This window comes from Physeter macrocephalus, chromosome 15 (genome assembly GCF_002837175.3).
Source record: "Physeter macrocephalus isolate SW-GA chromosome 15, ASM283717v5, whole genome shotgun sequence".
Taxonomy (NCBI): Eukaryota; Metazoa; Chordata; class Mammalia; order Artiodactyla; family Physeteridae; genus Physeter; species Physeter macrocephalus.
Window position 1 is genome coordinate 18,585,431 of NC_041228.1, and position 17,901 is coordinate 18,603,331.

General features: G+C 43.4%; 1 protein-coding gene across 3 annotated transcripts in view; it reads right to left on the reverse strand.

Moving 5' to 3' along the window:
* The window catches only part of DEPTOR (DEP domain containing MTOR interacting protein), a 163,004-nt gene that overhangs the window by 115,244 nt on the left and 29,859 nt on the right, over positions 1-17,901 (reverse strand). For all 3 annotated transcript variants that reach the window (XM_007127703.3, XM_055091221.1, XM_055091222.1), the window contains 2 exons: positions 7,597-7,775; positions 6,449-6,572 (listed from right to left, as the gene is read on the reverse strand). In XM_007127703.3, the coding sequence (XP_007127765.1) occupies positions 6,449-6,572; positions 7,597-7,775 (303 nt within the window). The remainder of the gene's footprint in view (positions 1-6,448; positions 6,573-7,596; positions 7,776-17,901) is intronic.

Here is a 17,901-nt window from a genome sequence, read left to right on the forward strand (position 1 = left end):
CATTGTAAATCAACTATACCCCAATATAAAATAAAAAACAGATTTAAAAAGTGAATAATAAAATTGAGAAGTCTCCTCTACGTCTGAAGATGAAATCAAGGTTAGTTTAAAATGTGCGTTTCAACTATTAGTTTTAGTAAGGATGGTCCAAACTGCACCCCAAACTCATATTCTCTTTTATAGCTACTTCTATTTATCAGTATATAGAGCACTCAGTAATCCAGAGTTCAACTTTTTTCTTAAAGAGATCTATTGTGCCCACTGATGCAAAGATAATCAAGTTTTGTACTTTGGAACATGCATCCGAAACACCTTCTACCATCCGAAGGCAATGTACACAGATTCAATGTTGTTCCTTAAAGTTACTGATGTTTTTTGTCCTTTCAAAGCTTTTACTGGAAAACTAAACACTGCACTGTTTGAGAGCATGTGAGTTCTGTTCATGTGCTGTGTGTCTGGGGTATCTGTGCTCATGCAGAATTAAGTGGGGAGCTGGAAGGCCCACCCGGGGAGATGCCGTGCCTTAGTCCCTGCACCTTCAGTCCACAACTGGCCACAGCGAAGGTCTGAGGAAGCCTGTTGATGAAAATGCCTTGTGCCCTGCGTGGGCTTAGATGAAGTCCTCAAAACAACAGAGTATGGGCACGGATCCAGGGGCAGACACCCTCTTCCTCAAACTCCCCTCAAGCTGGCAGCAGGGCATGACTCCTATCCTAGGGTAGGCCCTGTCCCATGTGCTTAAACTAATCAGTCCATTTAATCCCCACAAGTCCATGAGGTTGATACAATCAGTATCTCCATTTACTACATGGGCAAATGGAGGCAAAGAGAGGGAAGGCCAAGGCACAGACCCAGGATTCACACCCAGGAAGCCTGGCTCCTGGGTCCTTAACTGCTATGCTAGGCTGTATCTTAAAGTACTGTCATAAAGCAAGAAAAACAAATGTCATTTATTTATATTATGATTTACTAGTGTAATAGCAGCAGCCCAGATTTCGTGGGCTCTCAGCTCTAGGCCAAGCACTGTACAGACTGGATTTCATTTAATCCTTCCAACAGCCTTTCCAAGTGGGTCCCCCACTTATCTCCATTTAAGACTACAGGTCAGGGCTTCCCTGGTGGCGCAGTGTTTGAGAGTCCGCCTGCCAATGCAGGGGACACGGGTTCGTGCCCTGGTCCGGGAAGATCCCACATGCCGCGGAGCGGCTGGGCCCGTGAGCCATGGCCGCTGGGCCTGCGCGTCCGGAGCCTGTGCTCTGCAATGGGAGAGGCCACAGCAGTGAGAGGCCCACATACCGCAAAAAAAAAACCAAAAAAAAAAAAAAAAAAAAAAAGACTACAGGTCAGAGAGGTTCAAAGCCTACTCAGGGTCACAGAGTGAGCAAGTTGTGAGGCTGGAATTGAAGACCAGGACTGTGCAACTCCAAACCCCACATCCTCTGCCACTTACTGTGAGAGAGAAGACTCATGTCACCAGCTCCCCTATAATGTTCCTCACATCGGGACAACTTGAAAAAGGCAGCTACTGCTCCTTAACTAGTATTCGTTTGACTACCTCTGAGTTAAGGTAACGGAAGTGACATAGACACTAAAAGGCAACACACAGAGTCACTGACTTTTAGTCCTGAGACGCAGATTTGTCCTGCAAAATAGCAGACTGAGAAACACCACCAGGGGGTTAGAAAGCCAAGGTGCCCCCAGATCAGTACGTCTCCGCAAAACCCCAGCCAGAAACCACCGAGTTTCACAAAGGCCTATAAATAACACAGAACAAACAAGCCAGAGGAGAGCAAAAAGGAAATACTGACAATAGAACCAGGCCCTTAGGGCTGGATGGGAGGCTGGGGAAAGCACTGGCCTGCACACCTGTCACCCTGGGTTCAGGCATCTCCTGTCCCCCTCGAGCTGTAGCACCAGGACGCAGAGTGACTTAACTGCTCTGGAACCCAGATTCCCCTCCTTCTGGGACAATAACGTAACGCCCCATCTATATTATATAATTATTTACTGTTATCACTATTATCATTACTGTTATTATTTACTACTCTATTATTACTCTGTTCAGGAGGTTCAGATAAAATAATCTAATGGCAGTGCTCTGAGAAGCTTAATGTACAAATAAAAGTCCCTGTTGTTTTTTTTCATATTTACAGAACACCACATAGATTTACCATGAAGGAGAATCATTTTACTCCCCTTTTCCTGGAATATTTTCAGTAAATTTTTATAGCAAATCTCATACCCAGATATTCACAAACTCCATGTTACATTTTTGAAGTAAACACTGGTTTCATTCATTTAATCTCCATTGAAGGCAACAGAAAAGATTTATTAATAGCCTAGTAACAATAAGTTTGGGCTCTAGGTTCAAATCCCAGCTGGTTTGTTTTTTTTTTTAAACGAATGAGGTGACCTTGGGTAACAGATTGAACCTCTCCTTGCAACTTTTTTCTCATCCATAAAATGGGAACAATGAAAGCATCTAACTAGGGGTTGTTATGATGATTAAATAAAATAGATTAGTCAGGATGTCTGATATATAGCTAGCAATCAACAAATATTATCTATTGTTATTATCTTAAAAGGAAAACAACTAAAGGAATATATCTTTCGTAAGACCTTCTTTCACAAATATTAGAGATACCCTAAACAAGCGTTCCAGCTAAAATAATAGAGGGAAAAAAAAGTCAGTTCTAAAATAAATAAAGTCCTTGAAAAGATGAGCTATGAACAAAATCAGCTATTCATTCCTTAATGTTATTTTTTTTAAGTATCCAAGACTTACAAAATAAGAGTACATGCTGAGATTCATGAAAAAAATGGCCAGAGAAGCAAGGAAAATGCATTAACAAAATAGATAAGTGTATATACCAAAGAAAATTGATCAAACAGGTAAACTGAACTATCAATTCCAAAGGCCCTAAAGTTTGTTCCACGCATGTTCTAGCAACCAAAAGTAGGGGCCAAGATTTGCGAGGTGGCAGTTAGGTCATGCAAGTTAAGTACTTATTAATTACTTTTCCTAGTGCTAATTTTACAAGCAGTTTGAAGAAATAAATTTACTTGGAATTGAGACACTGAACACTAATGACTAGAAAGCCAACTGCACACAGAAAAAGTACAGCAGTATTGATCAACTCGTCAGGGACCAGAAAGTTTAGTCATCCTTTTCAGCAAATATTTACCATCTACAATTGGCCGGGAACATGTGACACCATAAGAAATACAAAGAAGGATAAAGCAGTCCCTCCCCTTAAGTTTCTTAGTCTAATGCTGTAAACAAAACGAGATGAAAGTTTAACACAGTTCTTTCATGGGGTGAACACACAGTAGCAGCACCTAACTCAGTCTTAAGGGGACGCGGAAGGATTCTCGGGAAAGGTGATATTGAACAGGAAGCCAGGAAGAGTCAGAGTGAGCTAGAGAAAGGGCTGAGCGTGGCAGGAAGAGTCTTCCAGACAGAGGGAACAGCATATGCAAAATGTACATCAGATCACTACTTTACCGCTCCTACTGTCTGATGGCTTCCCATCACACTTAAAATAACATTTTCGGTATCATGGCGGTAAGGGCCCTTCACGATTTGGTCCCAACTCATCTCCTACTCTCCCCCTTACTTCTGGCCCTCCGGCCTCCTTGCTGTCCTAAACTACGTAGAGCATATTCCCACCCGAAGCCTTTACCCTTGCTGTGTCCTCTGCCTTGGATGCTGTCCACCAGATACACACAAGGCTCACTTTATTCAAATGCCACCTTTTCAGGGACGTCTTCCCTGTCCCCCGCCCCCGTCTAAAATACCTCGTCACCCTCAGTGAGTCTATTTCTCCGTCTATACTGAAAATCACCCATACTAAACTACATTCCTCTTCACGTGCTGTCCCTTTAATGTCTGTCTCTTCAACTAGAATGCAAGGGCTTCCCTGGCGGCACAGTAGTTAAGAATCCGCCTGCCAATGCCAGGGACGTGGGTTCGATCCCTGGTCCAGGAAGATCCTACATGCCGCGGAGCAACTAAGCCCGTGTGCCACAACTACGGAGGCCACATGCTGCAACTACTGAAGCCTGTGTGCCTAGAGCCCACGCTCCACAACAAGAGAAGCCACCGCAATGAAGAGAAGCCCGCGCGCCACAACAAAGAGTAGCCCCTGCTCGCTGCAACTAGAGAAAGCCCACGCACAGCAACGAAGACCCAGCGCAGCAAACAACAACAACATACTAGAATGCAAGGTCCATGAGGGCAGAGGTTTTGTCTATCTTTGGTCCAGGGCACATTTCCAGTATATAACTATAACTGTGCCTGGCAGGTGGTGAGGGCTCAATAAATATTTGTTGAATAATTAATGAATGAATAAATGCCCTGAAGGCAGAGAGGAGACTTGGATGGTCTAGAGACAACAGTTTAGTGTGAATGGCACATAGGATGTAAGGGGAGAAGCAACAGAAGGTAGGGCTGGAGTAAGTATTTTCTAGAGGGTATGAACAATTTTTTTCAACTTGTCTTACCATATCCATCCCATTAGTAAGAATAGTTCTCTAGGGACTTCCCTGGCGGTCTAGTGGTTCAGACTTCGCCTTCCAATGCAAGGGGGTGTGGGTTCGATCCCTGGTCGGGGAGTTAAGATCCCACATGCCCCGGGGCCCAAAAACCAAAACAAAAAACAGAAGCAATATTGTAACAAATTCAATAAAGACTTTAAAAATGGTCCACATCAAAAAATCTTTAAAAAAAGAAAAAAAGAGGGGCTTCCCTGGTGGCGCAGTGGTTGCGCGTCCGCCTGCCGATGCAGGGGAACCGGGTTCGCGCCCCGGTCTGGGAGGATCCCACATGCCGCGGAGCGGCTGGGTCCGTCAGCCATGGCCGCTGGGCCTGCGCGTCCGGAGCCTGTGCTCCGCAATGGGAGAGGCCACAACAGTGAGAGGCCCATGTACCACAAAAAAAAAAAAAAAAAAAAAAAAAAAAGAATAGTTCTCTATCAGACGTTTCAATTATTGCACATCCCTGCTCCCATAAGGTGGTTACCCAGATCCCAAGAGATAATGTGTAGCTAGAGAAGACTATTACAGAATCCCCTGGCTTCCTTCCATGGACATGACATGTATGTTTTTGACAACATTAATTCTTATAGTTTGAAGAGACCATCGGGGTAATCTAAATACTTAACATCCGCTAGAATTTTCCAAAAGGAACTAAGAAAGTAAATGAAAGCAGCAACAAAACATATATACACACTCAAGCAAACCAATGGAGGTGTTGATGGATCCCTTCCATTCAAATTCATGTGAGTCAGGGAGATGAGGGATTTTCTATACTTTGATATGGAAAGCAAGGAATAAGAGAACTGGGAGAACTAGTACATATGGGGCATTAATTGGTTGGCCAAGGCCAGCTCCAGAAACCGACGTGAACAGAACTGGGACAGAGGTAGAACACAGGACGGACAGAATCAAGGACAGTCATCAGTGTCATGTTAATATCTGAAATGGCTATCCTCCATGGGCTCTGACAACATAGCAGAGTTACTGAACCAACTATTTAAGTACTTGACACAATTTATTCTTTTAATTCCCACGACAGCACTAAACACCTAGGAGGGAGGTGCCATCACCCACTCCCATGTCATAAAAGAGGGCACTGGGGTTTACAAAGGTAAGGTAACGGGGCTAGAACTCAAACCCTGTCTGGCTCTTAACCACCCGCTACTTAATCTGACCACCCAGGTGCAGTTCCCTCACGCACCATCCCACAAAAGAGTAGGCTCTTTTGTGTTAAAAATACATGTTTTGAAAGGCAGTCAGAGTTAAGGAAAGGGTGCCACTGACCCTGCACTGCTTTCTCGAATGGTTGTCCTGAAAAAAACAAGGAAGGTAGTGTGAGAAAGGGACCACGGAAATGGCAGATCAGCTCACAGACGAACCAACTGGGAGATTCTATGTCCACTAACCAAATACTCCTGGGCCACAGCATATTCGTCCGTTACAAAGAGCTGAGAGGTTATTCCTCTTCGACCACTCTGCTATCTGAAGTTCTCTCACTGTTCATCTCTTGACCTGAACTTGAACTTCCCCTGTACTTGACACTGCTTCTCTAGCCATTTAAAAGACTAAACTTCTAAGTTATATACTAGAAGATACTTAAAATACTTAATTAAAAGAGAACTGCCAACTGCATCACTTGATGGCAAACATTAAGTACCAACCTTCTGTTTTCACTTCTGGAGTTCTGTTAGATCGACTTAAATGTAGAAAATACAATTTAAATAAATTCTTTATTAAGAATCTTATGAAATCAACTTAATTTCTGGTAAAGAGAAAAGCAAGTGAGTGATAGAGTTTTCTCATATTAAAAGAAAGAGTTGTGTAACCATTCCACAGGGAAGAGCCAGGCTGAAGTCAAAATGGTAAAAGACTGAAATAGCCCTGCTTCTCACTACAAGACTACAGAACATACTTCTCATACAGCCTCTGTCCTCTCATGAAGGCCTTCACTTCGTTGTCCAATGGGAAGGTGCCATCATCCTTTCTAAAGCGATAGAAGAGTTTGACATCCTTGAATTCCTTATGCTCATCACACACTGAAAGACAAGATACACAGAGAGGCAAATAAGAAAAAAAAACCCTCTTATTTAACTCCTCACATGAAGGAAGATGCTAATTAAGATCTGTTTTATTACCTAATTTCTCAAGCACACTACTCTACGATTGAATACACAGTAAACTATTTAGCACGCACCTGGCACAGAAAAGTGCTCAGGTTTATTAGCTATCATCCTCCTCATCATCATCTGTTAAAAGAGTCACAAAATTCAATTCATCATTCTTTCTACAAACTCTTCTTGAGCATGATATTGGGGTAGGCACCAGCCTTAAAGAATATGAAATCTAGCGAGATTAAAGGAAATGTCAACATGTAATTAAAATATGGCATGATCAGGCTATGAAAGAGCTGAGGAGATACTCAGTGGGAGCCCAAAGGAGCACCCAGTACCCCAGCTTTGGGGAATGTACACGTCTCTGAAGAGTTTGAATGTAAGTGGAGACCTGAAGAATGAGTAGAAAACAAGCAGAAATGCAGACGGAGGGCGTTCCAGCGCAAGAGAATAACAGCCTGCGAAGGTCTTGGCCAGGATTAGAGATTTCAAGGAGACGTGTTCATGAATGTTCACTGAACCGCTGAGAGTAACAGCAAAAACTTGGAAACAACTTAAATGTCTGTGAGTACAATGGATAAAGGTGTGATGGCACACACTGCAGCGAAAATGAACAAACAGGATACATTGTCAACGTGAGTGAATTCCACAAACAGCAAGTTGATCAAGTTGCAAAAGAATAAACATGCCTCTCTATAATGACTTAAAACGTTTAAAACAATATGTTACTTTGCTAAGAGATGCATCTACAGAAAGGAAAAAATATAAAGAAGTCCAAGGAAATAAACCCAAATGCGTCTTGGAAGAAGGAAGGGAATGTAATTGGGGAGAGGTATACAAGAGACAAAGTAAAATGTTTATTTCTTAAGTGGGTGGGTTCATAGCTGAAATAGAAGATACAGTCCTTTGTTTCGACTCGAGTTACCTTGACTGTCGCCACCTCACTCACCGTGATGAATAATGCCCCGGTCTGCTAATTTCTGCATGAGTTTAATTGCCGTCTCTCTGTCAGAAGCCTCTTTGTGTTCAATCAGCCAGTCAATCAGTTCTTTCGCAACAAAACAGTTTGGGTAGGTTTTGAGATGATGTCGCCTATCTTTAATAACCTTTTCTTCATGCAGCCTGAGCCTGGAAAGAAAATTTGGCAATCAGTTGAGGAATTTTGATAACACATTATCATTAAGCCAATCCCAGAGTACAGTACAAAATGGAAGCCTGAGATGCATCAGAGTGCCATCCAAATACCTTTATGTCAGTGGGTGATTTCCATACTGTCAGAGCCCAGAGGCCCCAGGAAGTGATTCCACCCACAGACCTAGAGATGATACAGGTAAAAGGGAGGGAAACCCAACCACGGACAACCTAGAACTCCCCTGTCACTCAGGAGACTGAGAAAAGCTTTCTCACCCCTACTCTGTCCTACTCACTCCCTTCTCTGTCTCTCCACCAGTGGGCTTATGGTTTCAACCAACTAACAAGCAAGACTCTAGAAACTTGCTGAAACGCGGTACTTCCTCTTCATCACAGACTGCTCAGGATCCACCATATTTGAATTCATTCAGTCACATAACAAATACGAATGAGTGTCTACCACCTGCCCATCAGGCACTTCCAAGCATTAGAGACATACATCGGAAAATGGGCAAGATCCTTGCCCTTGCTGGCCTTGTTTTCCTAGGGGCAACAGCTAATCCTCTTGTGAGGCTCTTTACATAGATTAAATCACCTAATGCGCAAAACAACCTCATCAGAAGTCATTATTACTATCTCCATCTTTTTTTTTTTTTAACAGCAAAGAGAACTGAGGCCTCAGAGAGATTAGTGAGTTGTCACACAGCTAACAAATAGTGAAAGTGAGATTTGAACCCCGATGGTCTCACTTTAGAGTCTGGCTTTCCAACTGCCACATCATGTTGCCTCTTGCTAGGTAGGGATAACTGAAGAATCCAGAAGAGATGGAGAAAAGCTGTTGGACAAATACAACTTATGTACAGGCTGCCGGATTATCCTGGAGAAAAGTAGTTGACACAGAGTCTTCCCTGGCTCTCTTCAGAACCCAGTGACTTTTTTCCAAAAGAGTCTTAAACCTGCCTTTAAAAAAAAAAAGTTTCTTCCATTTGTCTTCCTTTCTTTTATCAGCCTTACGTTTACTTTTTAATTCTCAAGGGAAGGATTGAATTGGGTGAAACAGGAGGTAAGTTTTCTTCCTATTCAACCCACGTGACTCCTATGCTTCTTACATCATCATCTCAGGGTTGCTGAGAAATGGGATTGACTGAGTAAATCACACAGTAACCATGTGACCTGGGCAAGTGACTTAGTGCCTCATTTTTCCTCCGTTAAACAGAGGCAACTATGCCTGCCCTGTCCTTGGCGATGTTGCGATTTGGGGCATAATGTCCGTTAAGCGCCAGCAACACAGTACGGTACCTGACACATAACAGGTCCCATCCACCTTTCTTCCATTTCCTAAGGAAGGAACTAGGTCCTACTCCTGCCTGTTTTTTGAACAGAGTGCACTGAATGGAATTTAATGGGTTTTGATAGCCCAAGGGTTGTGATTATGAGTTGGGAGCATACTGGGCTGGAACTCTGAGGCCTAGATGCTCTTCCTTGCTAGACCACTGTTATAGGCTGAACTGGGTTCCTCTGAAATTCATATGTTGAGGCCCTAATCCCTGGTACTTCAGAATGGGACTGTATTGGAGATAGGGTCTTTTAAAAGGTAATTACATTAAAATGAGGTCATTAGCGTAGGCCCTCATCCGATAGGAGTAGCGTCCTTATAAGAAGTGGAGATTGGGCTTCCCTGGTGGCGCAGCGGTTGAGAATCCGCCTGCCAATGCAGGGGACACGGGTTCGAGCCCCGGTCCGGGGAGATCCCACGTGCCGCGGAGCAACTAAGCCCGTGCACCACAACTACTGAGCCCGCACACCATAACTACTGAAGCCTGTGCGCCTAGAGCCCATGCTCCGCAACAAGAGAAGCCACCACAATGAGAAGCCTGCTCGCCACAACTAGAGAAAGCCTGTGTGCAGCAATGAAGACCCAACGCAGCCAAAAATAAAATAAATAAAATTTTTTTAAAAAGATAAAAACCATGAACATCTTAAAAAAAAAAAGAAGTGGAGATTAGGACACAGACATGCAGAGGGAAGATCATGTGAAGACAGGAGGAAGGCGCCGTCTACACAGCAAGGAGAGAGGCCTCAGAAAAACCAATCCTGCCAACACCTTGATCTCAGATTTTTAGCCTCCAGAACTGTGACAAAGTAAATTTCTATTGTCTAAGCCACTCAGTCAGTGATACTTGGTTATGGGAGCCTGAGCTAAGACAACCACCAATTGCCAAAGAGACTCCTGAGTGGTCTGGGGATGAAGGGCCCAGCTGGGGGAAGGGAGAGGAGAAGAGAGATGAGAGTCGTTACAGATATAAACTGCAATGAAAGAAAAGAACCCTTTTAATGGAGTCGTTGCTGTATGCTCAGTATTGTACTAAGCATTTTCACGTGAGCTGACTTAACTGCTATAGCCTGAATGTTTGCACCCTCCACAAATTCACACGTTGAAATACTAAACCCTGAAATGTCAGTTATGAGGACAGTCAGGAACACAGGGCTGGGCTCTCACCTTGACACCGCCAGTAATTCCAGGTGACCAGACTTCTAAGCATCAGCATCGTTGAAATGAGGATAACGGTATTTACCCTGATCACCTCGTCGCACGGTCACAAAGCTCATTCATAAGAATAAAGATAGCATTTGAGCCCTTACTATGTGCCAGGCACAGCTCTGACTGCTTTACTGGCATTAACCCTCATGACAATTCCCCGAGGCTGGTAATATTAAAGCCACAAATGATACCAAAGTAGAGTTGTAATTATTAATAAAAAAAAAAATGAGCCCTAATAAAAAAAAAAGAAAAAAAAACACATGCACATCGGTGTGCTAAAGTCATCACATGAGTCCCTCTAATTAATTCAGTGACAAAGACACTGAGTAATTTGTTTAACATGCTCAAAGTGGCAGCATGCAAAACATTAATTTTTAGACGGGGTGTCTGTCAGGAATCTTAGAATAATGGAGACCAATTTATTTAGAAATTGAAATGTGGAACAAGCTACCATATAATTTGGTGGAGGAGGAATATATTATGAGCCGAGAGACAAATTTCAGCTCCTGTAAATTTTCCAACTTAAAAAAAAAATGTATTAGGTAATGTTTAACTTTAATTACTACAGAATAGAACCTTTCAGTTACTATCCTGTCAACCCTGAGCTTGGTGCTAATTCTTAAGCATACTTGATTCCCTCTGATTTCCACCCAGCACAGTAAGAAGAAGCACTGGTCACTACCCCTGCAGCCCCACACGGACCTGGTGTATTTCCATGTTTAGAAAACTGAGCAGAAATATAATGGAGGGAAAAGAACTTTGAATCTGGGAGATAGCGTACAACTTGATCTTTTTAGACATGTTACCAGGGGTTAAAAATGTTCAATAACTGTGCTACCATCTGTTTTTCTTTGATAGTCAGAGACACAGAATTCTAAAAATGAGCATTAAAAATTATATATTCCAGAAAAGCTATCCCAATAAAGAGGTAAGAATTTTCATACTCTAAATAACCAAGTGTTTTGCCTAGCACTGTGGGTACTTAATAAATATTTGGTGAACAAATAAATATGCAGGGGCACTAAGAGAAATGACACCCCTTTCTAAAAGGTAGGGAGGCTTCTCACTAAAAAAGTGGGAGTTCCCACCCCACAACTTAGTAAACATCTAATATCATGGAATTCATCTTTTGTAAAATAACTATTTATATGCTTTCACTTCTACGGCAATCAATTTCCAAAGTTTTAATCCCTGTTGTGTGGATGTAAATGTGGTTCGTTTGTTTGTTTGTTTGTTTTGCCTGCGCTGTGTGGCTTGTGGGATCTTACTTTCCGGACCAGGGACTCAGCAGTGAAAGCGTGGAGTCCTAACCACTGGACCACCAGGGAATTCCTATGTATATGTGTTTTTTTTTAAAAAAAAAAGCATTTCCGTTTATTGGAACTCAAGTTACTGCTTACAAATTTCCACAACACTTAATACTCTAATATGCATGGAGATCACCAAGAAGGATAGGCAATATTTCAAAGTCTTGTGGAAAAACAGAAATTTTGCCTGTTGAGCCTCTCATAGAATAGCATTCTCCAGAAAGACTCTGTAAGATACTGAACTGGGGCTGAAAGCCATACTTTTAAACATGGTGTGTTGCCTGGACACGTCAGTCAGTCACCTTGTCTGTCATGCTCAACAGCCCCTTCGATTCAAAACTGCCTTCCACACCTTACCCACACCAGGCAGGGTTCAAACACCCCATGGCTGTTTTCGTTGCACAGGGCAGCGCCTGCCTGGAAGAGCCCTTGACTTACAGAGGCCCCTGCACACGCCCACCGGCAGTTCAATGAGGGCACCAAGGCCACAAGATTCTACCCAATTCAAGTGACAGTAATTAGCTAAGCCAAGCAGAATGGCTCCATCCAAGATTTAAACTAGAGCTGAAGTTTTCAAACCCTATTTGTGCTGGGACACTTTCTTCAAGTGGAACTTACCTAGGAGTCAATGTAGAAAACAGAGCAATGTGGTGTGCCCTGCCTAAAAGCGGGTAGGGCTCCCACGTCCAGAATGTTTCCTGGTTTTCCCATTTGGTTCTCCCATGTATACCCTCCACATCCCCCAGACCATCTACAAGGAGTTTTTAGAACACAGGTTAAAAATCCTCAGTATTACAAGACACTGAGGAAACTGGGCAACCAGGAAGGAGTGGGGGGGTGAGGCAGGCCAGCTCCAGGAAGCCAGAGGGCAGGAGAAAGAGCCCTGAAGCCACCAATGGGAGACAGCAAGAGACACCTGACCCCGGAGCGCCTTGGTTCATTAGAGATTTCCAGTTCTTCTTCCAAGCTACATACACTCTAATAATAATCAGAACAGGACCAATCCTTTCAGGTGGCTGTAAAAGCCTTGACTACGGGGATCCAAAATAACTTCACCTACCCAGGCTCTAGGGAGGCCTTCACCTTGACCCCAGGCCGCCTCCCAAGCTTCCGCACCCTCTCTCACCTCCAGTCACAAGCGCGCCTGTCTTATAGTCTGGATGTCCTGGATTCTTCTCCGTCACCCTCCATGCCCCCTGCTCAGGACAGAGACCCTTCTGCTTGGAACGCTCCCTCCTGCCTGCAATAATTAAACAAAAATTCTACTTGCTCTTCAGCTTAAAAGGTACCTGCTCGTGAACATTTTCTCAGCCTTCCAAAGCCAGAAAACAACCTTCACTCCTCTGCTCTCCCACAGTATTTTACAGCCACTAGTAAAGAATTCATCCCACTGTATTACAACTGGACGAAGCGAAGGACGCTAAGGGAGAGTTGCTTATCTGATTTTGCGATTCGAGTGCCTAGCACATAGTAGGGGATAGAGCCTCATTGATGTGAAAAATCAGTTAGTGCATACCATGTCCTCAGCCTTGAGGTGCATAGGGCAGAAGAGTCTTCTGAATAACATAGTGCAAATCGATCCACATTGAACCCCTGGGAAAAATAATCATCTCTGTTTTAGCTACATTTTCGACACCACTGGCTAAGGAATTTTAAGTACAAAAACCACCTTCCCATCATTCATTTCAGACAGCTGGTTCACAGGCTTTAGAGTCAAGGTGATTCTGTAATATTCTACTCGTGGCCAGCGAACCAGCTGCTGAAATTGCATCTGACAAGTTCCTCTTCCAGCCCTAGGAGAACAAACACTACTGAGTGCAGGGTGTTAATAATCCTTAAGAAATTACTGTCCACAGGAAAAGAAACGCAGAAATTGTTTTTCAAGAAATAGCTGGTAGAAAACTGCAGCAGGTTGCACGACTCAGGGAACAAAAGGGGGACAGAAACCACACATTCTCATTTAAAAACAGCGTCATAAATCTCAGCTTAAGTAAACAGTTTAATTAAAAAACACAGCATGCTGAACAGTGGGGCTGACAGTGTGAGCCTTGTGATTTGGGCAACAGCACTGACATAGATGTGCTTTAAACCAAAGCTATTGTCCCTTCCAGATGTTCAGCAACAGCCAATATCTGTCCCTGCGGATTGGAGAACTTACAGAAAATCACTCTAAATCACATACCCTTGAAAGGCCCCAAATCTAAAGGGATGAGAAAAAAGACAGGAACAAATGAAACCTAACACACTGCATTTCCTTTTCATGTTTGGATTTATTCTATAATTAAAATTTCAAATTATCAAACGAATGCATGCTCCTGGTAGATTAAAAAACTTCAAATAAGTATAATCCAAAGCTGGGTAACTGGTGATGAGCTGATACTTGTTGAAGCTGGGAGATGGGTGCATGGGAGTTTGCTGCACTACTGTATTTATTACTTTGGGATGGGTTTGAAATTTTCCTTGAGCCCCACTTTTCAAAAGAGCCCAGTATGAATAGTTGCTTATGTATTCTTGCAAAAATCTATTATGTCCATATGTATGGTTATATATGTATACTTTTATGTGAAAGTATCGTAAGAGACATTTCAAGTAGTTTTGCTTCAAGAAGACGCTTGAATTCTCTCAGCCTGAAGAGAACGACAGAACAATACAGACAGTGGTAGGAAGGAGAGTGCAGAACTGGTTAATATAACCAGAGTACATGTGATTCTGGAGAGCCAGAAGGAATTGGTCTCAGACTGAGCGCGCGCGCACGCGCACACACACACACACACACACTGAGCGCGCGCGCACGCGCACACACACACACGCGCGCACACACACACACACACACACACACACACACACACACACTATGCAGAAAGCTTCAGTAAGCACCTTCTGTAGCGTTCATGTCAAATGTTCCATTAGTAAGACTCCTTTTCAGGAGGGTAGTAAGCAATGGCTATATGAATCAGGAACAAAGTCCGAGTCATAAGTTCTACACAGAGCCCTTCCAGGGCTCACGTCAAGTCAGTTTAAGGCAAAGTCCCATGTACGCTGTGTGTCTTGTCACCCCAATCAATTGAGATGGTAAACACACCCAGGAAGAAAGCATGCTTGACTCCAAGTCTCATATATCATGCGCTGTATTTGAAATCATGATGAAGGAGCATTAGGAGAAATAATAATTAGGAGAAAGAATAACAGTAATACTTTACACCTGAACAGAACCGAACACTATCAGAACTGAGCCTAACAATATCCCCGTCAATAAGGCAGGCCTTGTCATACTCATGTGACAGATAAGGAAGCAGGCTCAGAAAAATTACAGTGACGTACTCAAGTCACATTTTTAATAAAGAGTAGGGTTAGGATTTGAACCCAGATCTTCTGATTTCTATGTTTAGAGAGCTTTCCATGCCATCAGACTTTAAATAGAAGCACCTGTCTTCTGCCTATTTTATGCTCATATAGGCTAAGAAGGAGAAAACATTCTAATTATGCTAAAGTGCCATGGTAAGGTGAAAATTAATGCAATTTATACATCACACTGATACTACCACATAAATACAGATGGGGATCACAGAAGCGCGCCTACAAAAGCAGTCATCACATTGTCTTCTTGTTTGCATTGAGCCAGTGTTGTATAATTAAGATGACACTCCTGCGGGGATGGGGGGGTGTGGAAATGGACATGGTAAGTTACACCATCCCAGAGAGTCAGCATCAGTTCATGTGGAACATATAACAAACACTTTTCAATGACATCCGCATAAAAGCTCATGAGGCCCTTTAAAATCCATCATCTCATCCTTGAGATAAGATGTAAATACAGGGTCAAGACAGGAAGGTCCCTAAGTCAGCCTTCCTTACGTCATTAGACCTGAGATGTTCACTGACTTCTTCCTCCACGTGTGCTTTTTTCTAGGAGGTGTCCATTTCCAAGGAATGAAGAACGATAGCATCAACCTCCAGCTCGGATCTCTTCCTCTGACGAGTCCGAAGAAAGGTGCTCTTCCGGCTTACAAAGCGCCTTCCCAAAAGGGCCAAGATTTTTTTCCAAACAGGTCATTATTTGTTTACGTACTGTATCTAGCAGAATCAGGCCTCTAACTGCCATTTTACAGGTGAAGAAACAAGCCCAGAAAGGCTCGTGGAACGCACTGAGGACACAGAGTGACTCACAGGACCTGTACTGGTTACTGAGTCAACCGATCCTTGCTGTCTTGGTAAAGGACCAGGCAGCACTCGTACTGCTTGGTGGTCGCTCTGGTTCTGGCCCCCTGGCCCCGTCGTACCCCTCCGTAACGAGAGGATGCTGCATCCTGACTCCTTCTTCCCGAAACAAAGAGGTTTGCTCGTCACTGAGAATAGTAGTTCTCAACCTGGGGCAAACTCTATGTCCCTCCCTTACCCCTGTTCTCCAAGATCCTGCACAGGGCCAATAAATGGTACTATTCAGGTGGCAGCAAGTGGGGAATAAGAAAGTATAGCTTTCAGGGAGGAATAGAGACTCAGTTGCATTAGTTAGCAAATTCCCTTCCTGCCCTCCTCATTGGCTATTCATCATTCCCTAATAGCCAAGCTGTGAAACCAGACTGACTGGGGTTCAAATCCAAGCATCCATTACTCACTGTATAACTTTGGACAAAGCATTCAACTTCTCAGTGCCTCAACTTTCTCATCTATAAAATGGGAATAGTAATGTATGTCTCATACTGTGAGGATTAGATGAGAGTATGTAAAGTGCTTGGCACATAGTAGGCTCTTGCTAAATGTCAACTTTTACTGCTATTATTATTATTATTATTATATAATATATAATTGTCAGATTTTGCCAGAAGTACCATCAAGGTGCCGCTAAATATGCATTTCAGTTGCTTTTTAGAACAAATGCAGTCCTCAGTTGCTGACCACTGTTTTCCAGTACGGATGCAGGACTTTGCACTACATTTGCTTAATGTCTCTGGGAGTGAATCTCAGAACAATCAGGGTGGGTTAGCAACTATTGGAGAGATGTGGCTGTTCTTCTTTGTTAAGTACCTTCTTCTTGAGTGAAGACAGAGAGAACCAAAGGTGAGAGAGTGTTCAGTCACTCCCTGAAAACACACCAAGGCTTTGCTTCCTGTGGGGTTTGCTAGAACCAATCCCACCTCTTCTAAAGTGTCAACCAAACTGATAACTAAAATCACTGAATTGTTTTAACTGGAAAGAACCTTCCAGTCGTCCAGTTCAAGCCCTCCCCGACATCACCATTTTACAGATGGGGAAACAGAAATTAGGTGACCTGCCTATGTTTTCCTAGCTGGAACTTCAGCCTTGTCCTCCTGACTCTGACCTGATCTGTTGAACTCCACTGCAGGACAGCCTGGAAACAGGCTGCTGCTAGTCTAGCACTTGATCAAGGAGTACTTTTATCACTGATGAAAGAGCTGGCCTGGACCCTGTCTGCAATAGCCTTGTGAGTCATCTTTGCTTAACACCCAGAGCATATGCACTCTTGAAAAAGACACTGCATTCCAACAAAATATTTAATGTTAGAAACTGCAAACTTCTTTCCTGAGGAAAAAAAGTCTCAGAGACAATTTTATTTTATTTTTTCTAAAGTTTTCTTGATGTGGACCAATTTTTAAGTCTTTATTGACCTTGTTACAATATTGTTTCTGTTTTATGTTTTGGTTTTTTGGCCGCAAGGCATGTAGGATCTTAGCTCCCCAACCAGGGATCGAACCCACACCCCAGGGATCGAACCCACGCCCCGTGCATTGGAAGGCGAAGTCTTAACCACTGGACCGCCAGGGAAGTCCCTCAGAGCCAATTTTAGACAAAGAATAATACACAGAAAAATTAAGTATAAAAGATCATGAGATAATAACTAAAATATTGCTCAGTTTACGCCCTCACCACCCCCCCCCCCGGTGGAATGTGAAAAATACAAGCCAGGTGATGTGCAGACTGAGGCAGAGATTCAAGTTAGAGAAGGTGAGAGCAGGGATGCCAAGACAATCTGCATTAAGATCACCTGGAGGCCTGGTGGGACCAGAAGGCTGGGCCTCACCTCCAAAGTTTCTAACTCAGTAGGTCTGGAGGTCAGCCCAAGAACCAGCATTTCTAACGAAAGCCCAGGTGATGTGATGCTGCTTATTTGGGAGAACACTGTGAACCACTGGGTTGGAGTGAAACAGAACCAACACTGTGCTATGGGATAAACAGAAGAAAAGGGTGGGCTTCCCTGGTGGCGCCGTGGTTGAGAGTCCGCCTGCCGATGCAGGGGACGCGGGTTCGTGCCCCG